The following is a 6318-nucleotide window of genomic DNA, read 5'->3' as shown; positions in this document are numbered from 1 at the left end:
GCAGTTTCAGCTCTCTGATCTAAAATCATTTCTTTTCATGTGTCGGAGTCAGATTTCCTTTTAAAGGACTTCTGCACTTGTGGAACAAACATCATTTGTCTGGAGCTTCCTGGGACTTAAACCCTGAGATGGCATAAGCTTCTGGACTTATTGTATTTGTAACAAAGGCATGAAAGTACATTGAGCGGAGGATTTAAGTATTCATTTATTCCTCCAAGCCCAACGGTTGTCACAGTTTTGTGCAGCGATCAGGTTTTTGAATTGAAACAATGAAGCCTGGAGACAGAAACGTGCAGGAAACCGCCAAACGAAAGAGAAAAACATCAGCAAAGATTCAAAGGTCCAGCAACCTGAGTCTGTGCAGACATGTGATGTGCTCGTGAGGACCGCTCGGAGCAGTGAGGCCTGCAGGATGCCTTGATTGAAAGCAGCCGGGGAACCATGGCACGGCGTGTCCGGCTGGGCCAGGAGGGGGTGTGTTGAGCCAACTAGTCATCGTGGTTGACAGATGCCCCCAGAAAGCCACTAACAGGATGACGCCTGCGCTGCGAGGGCTGCAAGGTAAAGACGGATTATGTCTGAGCAGTAGATAAACAGATTATTCCAGAAACAGTGCCTACTTTTTTAACCTCGTCACTCTTGCCACACTTTGCAGCAGGTCCTGTTCTGGATCGGTTTACGCTTCCACACGCATCCTGGAATTCATCGGAAGCGTTTCAGCAGCCGCTCAGGGTCCCCCAAATGACACGAGGTCGACCCACGCCCATGATCTCCACCTGAGCCAGAGGAGCCCCCTCCTCTTCGCTGACACCTTCCCTTGTGCTGCTGGATTAACTTTGACGTTCATATTTCAGGAGACCGTCCTACATGATGCTTTGGGCGTTTGGACTCGCTCTGCTGCTCGCCGTCGCTCCGCAGGCTGCCGTGATTAAAGGTGAGCCTCGTTGGTTCGCATTTTATTCTTTGCAAACAGAGAGGTTAGATGTGAGGGTTTAAAGAGTAAGGCTATCTATACTCGTACTAAACTTGGTTACAATGTGAAGCAAAGCCTATTACGATTGCGTAAGTACTTGGCTGTGAAGTCATCGTGGAGTTGGACTGTCACTTTTCCCCCGAGGATACCAAAAAGGCAGTTTAAATGCATGGTGACATCGCAAGAAGTTTGCCTTCCTCCAATTATGTGTGTGCAAACATGTCCTCAATGCAAATGGAAATGCAGAAACAGATAATGGCAGTTCAGTAGATTCATGGCTGGCGTGCTGACAGCTTGACAATTTGAATTACAGCTTTCTCTCCTCACTTATTCAGGAAAGAAAGAAAGCTAAAAATCTGACAAAAGAGGGGCTGATAATCAAAGTTATAAAACAAAGTTCACCTTCACTTCAAAACATTTCTCAGGCTGTTTATTTCTCCCAAAAGCAGCCCGATGAATTACAACCCTCACTTTGACTCATGCTGTCCTAAATTTATCTACAACAAACCTCTTGTTTAGGAGCGTCCTTTTGGTACACCGAGTGCTTCCAGTTTTAGTGTGTGTGGGCGCCTGAAGGAGAGAGTCGACCCTGAGCAATGACTGTAAGGCAAACACTGAACTCGGCTCAGCTCCATGCAGCAGATAAACAAAAAACAGAGAAATGCTGAAGGACTCACACAGATTAATGTAGGGAAAGATCACGGCATGTGCCCAAAGTGAATGTGAGGGATAGGTGGAGGTTTAGAAACAAGAACATAGAGAGAATCAGAAGAAAAGGTCAAAAACATGGAGCTACATGCAGCAGCAGACAGCTTTATAAAATATTCAACACAGAAAGGTTTTATTGGTGCAATTTGGTGGTGGTCTCTTTCTCAGTTCAGTCATTAGAAACCTTTAGAAACATTTCTGCATCACTCACAGGTTTAATATCTTTAATTAATCCGTTTCTTTTTTTCCTGATGTTCCCTTGTTTATTAATAACACATACTGTATCATTTACAGGTATTACTGCTCCTTCAAACTGAAGCGTCGGCAGTGATACGGAAGGATTTAGTCACATTAATGCTGCATAAAAAAGCACATCATCAAAATTAACCTGGACATTTTCAACACTGCAGCTTCTTTGGATAGAAAACGGTATCTAATGAGAGCAAACTCAGAAGTGAAGTATTTAAATACTTTTACATCCCACATTCACCGTCAGTGCAGACAGTAAAAGCTTCGGTGTTCAGAAGATGTCAGGATTCATAAATTTTAACAATTATGATGTTTACAGTTAGAAAACTAGAAAAAATGTGCATAATTTACAGTTATAAAATCCTCTGATTAAAGCTGACTTTAATGTCCAAAATCCATCAGGTTCTGTAGGATACTGAGGATTTAGTCACATTAATGCTTCATAACATATCTTGGAGACTTTCTTCTGCATTCAGCTGTAACGTTGCAGCTTCTTTACGATTTATTTTCTTTGCAAAAAATGTCACGCATGTAAATATGTTATTGTCATCTATGTATGTTGAACTAAAATAAACTTAAAGGTCTGTAAGAAAGAAAAAGAAACGGGATACGTGTTGTGTAGCAGCATGTTAGGAGGTCACAGAAAGTCAGCGTCTCTAGAAAGATCATTTAATACCAGGCTTCAAACCACTGACACTTCGATACTGATAACCTAAAAGCTTTCAGGGACTCGCCTGTAAGAACACAAATCTCAGTCACAAATCTTGATGCCTACGTTGTTGTGCTCTGTAGTCTTGTCCATGACATTTTAATATAAAGATTTGTCGAGTGATTATTGTGTAACTAACCGAGACAGCCAGAGGGGAGAATGTAAAAATTAGCTGTGATGATAAACAAGTCAAACTAAGCACTTCCAGACCTTTTACCCTCTGAATGAGACCACTGAGGGAACAAAGTGTGGATCCAGTCTCCTCAGATCTGGGCAGTGATGTTAGAGTTTGCATCTGTGTCTGCTAACATGCTGCTTAAATGCTACTAACACGCTGCTAACATGCTGCTTAAATGCTACTAACACGCTGCTAACATGTTGCTAACACGCTGCTAACACGCTGTTAACAAGCTGATAACACACTACTAACACGCTGTTAACAAGCTGCTAACACGCTGCTAACATCCTGGTAATATGCTGCTAACACACTGTTAACAAGCTGGTAACATGCTGCTAACAAACTGGTAGCATGCTGGTGTGGTGTCTGAAAGTTCAGGTTTATCTTATGAGCTAAAATACAAAAACTGTAAATCTGCCGGTTATAAAATACTCTCTGACTCTGTTTACCAGCTCGTAGCCATGAAGCTGTGCGTTTGCTTTCAGAGCACATCTTTGATGACGTGTCCTGTGGAAGTGACAACCATTTTTTTAAATTAATCCTGTGATGTCACTGCTTTTCTTTTACTGCTTTCTCATTGTTCTCAAGTGGAGGAGGTAAAGTTGAGGAGGTAGACTTGAGGTCTTTGCTTATCTGTGAGGGAATAAGGAGGGAGCAATAGTAGTAGAAATGAGCGCCAGAGATTAATAAGAACTAATGGTTAAATGCAGAGGAGTGTATACACATGGTGACTGAAGAAGAAACACCCAGTGCATCATGGGAATCCCCCAGCAGCCTACACCTATTGCAGCATAACTAAGGGAGGATTCAGGTTCACCTGATCCAGCCCTAACTATAAGCTTTATTTTTCATAGACACTGAAGGGTGTCTGGGCCCTCATCTGAGGTGTTTCAGCCATGTCCTACTGGGAGCAGACCCAGATTTTCCCTTTGGTAAAGTCTTTGTGCCCCCCTGTTCTGGACATATCAGACTTGGATAAGTAGTTTTGTTTCTGAAGTGACCAGAACTACTTTTGTTGTCTCCTAAAGAGTTGTTTTGCATATTAAATGTCAGAAACTAGTCGTCCAAAGGCTCAGAATATTCCGTTTCTAATGAATAGAGACAGAAAATAGCAAGTTTAATGTGGATCTGTCTAATTACTGAAATGCTAATCAAGGCTTTTTGGTTTATGGACGTCTTTTCTACCTCTGACTCTTTGCAGAGTAAATCAGACCGGCGGTGGTGTCACTGTGGTCCTGATGCTGCTCCATCAGTCTGCGTTTGACTCGTCACGATGTGTGTTTGTATCTGAAATATCTGGCATCTGTTTATTTACCACAGCAGCGTAGCAGCAGCTGGTGTTTTATCTGCTCTTCACTGCGTTCGGCTCTGATTCCTCTCCTGCAGCTCCAAGCTTCTTCTCCTGTTTGTTTTAAGCCTCTTGTAGTACCAGACGGATGGGGTTTAAATCAGGCAGTGTCGTTTGTGTCGCCAGTGGCAGAAAATGACTCTAAATCCGATTTCGACTGTTTTCAAATGTTGTTTAAATCTGGTGACATGAGCTGCGCTGCTCTTTGTAGTAAACACCACCCATCTGTTGCTCTAAACAAATGCCAGGGATTTGGAACTGACCGCGATCTGCTCTGCAATGACTGTGTTTTGACCCTGAAGTTATTTTTTACCTCCTCTCTTTGTCTGGCTCAGAGGGCGATGGAAGGATGGACTCGGGGGTGAAGATGGAGGCCGTTGGCCCGGCGGGACTGGCGCAGCTGCTAAAGATGCCCGCCCTCACCAAAAGTTCAGGTTTTAAACCAGAGCTACGCCGATCCAAGAGGTCGGTGTTTTTACACTCCGGAGTGAGAATCTGCCCCCAGGAGACCATCAGTGAAGTGATCGCAAGCCACCAGGCGTACTACCAGCTCAGAGGTACAATTTGTATTAGTCTGGAGACAATAATACCCCCTAATCGCTGTTGTCAGCAGTATTCCTCTGATAAATTATAGGTATACTACAACTGCATTCAAGTTTTATTTATATAGCACCAAATCACAGCAGTCGCTTCAAGGTGGTTTATGTTGTAAGGTAAAGCCCCTGCAATAATAGAGGGAAATCCCTACAATCAGACGACTCCTGATGAGACAGTGGCAAGAAAAATAAAACCCTTTTAACACGAAGAACCAGTCTCAAGGAGGGCTTCTTATCTTACCTTTCCTAAATCAATTGCTGGTTTTCTGCCTATAAATCTGCAAACAACTCCGAATTATCGGCCAAATATTGATATTGTTCAAATTCCTTCTACAAACAGGCCCTTTTTGGGCTTTTATTTTGAAGCTCAAGTGTAAAGAATGTGTCTGTGGTAACCAGGATGTAAAAATCATGCATGAAACCATGAGACAAATATTGGGTTTGGTAAATCTGCTTCAAAGTAAAGTTTAGAAAGATTTTTTTTCCAGTGGAGTATAGGTTTGATGGACACGTGCAAAGTTACACGACGTTATGCCTTAATTAGCGGCTCATTATGGGGGTCCTTTCGTCAGAGCAGCTCTTATTTGCATTTTGTGCAGGGCTGAAGGTAAGAAAGTTTCCCACAACAGCAATAAAAACTGTGAAAAATATTTTACTATCTGCTTATTTTCTTTGCAGAAGTGAAAAAAAATGTTTTCTGATGCTTTGGTAAGAATTGTGTATGTGGGTGGATGCAGGAGGCAGTAAACAGCTGAAACAGTCGTGAACCTCCACCCTGTTACAGACTGCACCCATACGCTTCTGTTCGTGACACGGCGTGCTTTGAGCACCATGTCTCCTCTTTATTCTGGCTGTTTATGAGCCTCACTGACTGGCATCAGAATGAATTTACATCAGTTTGTTCAGAAATGTTCAGAAATCATTTGATGAAGACGGGAGAGGGAATAAATATCAAAGAACATCTGGAGGGATCGGATGACAGCGCTGAATGCACGCCTTATTATTACCTCTTCCTTAAGATGAGGTCCTTACATTTAGCAGTACGATAGAGCGTTGGAACCACTGATGGTGCAAAAATAAAAATAAAAAAAGGTGAGGTGTGGGGATGTAGGGGTTGTTAAAAGTTAAAAAAAAGTTCAAAGAATAGTCTGATGTTGGTGCTCCAGCATGGGGATTTCAGTTAAGTATCAGAAAGGGAAGCAATGCTTTTCCTAATAACGTGCACATTTGGAAAGGTAATCTCCAAATTTATAGCTTTTCTTCAACTTTAACTGGCACTGCTCTCACCACTGTGCTGCCTTTTGTTGTGAGAAAATTAAATTTGTGGCTCCACAATTTTTTTTAAATGTGGAGGACAAAGCAATTAAACATGATGCTGTGAATATAATTTTACTGGTTTTAAGTGTTTGCATGCTTTCAAGTCTTAAATTTAATCAGATTGAACTTCAAGAGTAGCTTTAAAAGCCTTACATTTAGCAGATTTTACCTGCAGACATCCACACAAAGAAAAGACAAAGCTGAAGTGCAGAAGCGTCGGTTTCTTCACACAGTTTCCAG

The 6318-nt window shown here is 42.2% G+C and overlaps 1 protein-coding gene across 1 annotated transcript in view; it reads left to right on the top strand.

Moving 5' to 3' along the window:
- The first annotated feature begins 403 nt into the window (after positions 1–403).
- LOC113037600 (uncharacterized) overlaps positions 404–6318 on the top strand; it is a 64889-nt gene continuing 58974 nt past the window's right edge. The window contains exons 1-2 of the mRNA XM_080289814.1: positions 404–934; positions 4501–4722. Coding sequence (XP_080145940.1) covers positions 868–934; positions 4501–4722 — 289 coding nt within the window. The 5' untranslated portion in view covers positions 404–867. The remainder of the gene's footprint in view (positions 935–4500; positions 4723–6318) is intronic.

Source organism: Astatotilapia calliptera, chromosome 15 (assembly GCF_964374335.1).
Source record: "Astatotilapia calliptera chromosome 15, fAstCal68.1, whole genome shotgun sequence".
Lineage (NCBI taxonomy): Eukaryota > Metazoa > Chordata > Actinopteri > Cichliformes > Cichlidae > Astatotilapia > Astatotilapia calliptera.
The sequence above is the reverse complement of the archived record's forward strand: the minus strand, read 5'-3'. Positions and strand labels throughout refer to the sequence as shown.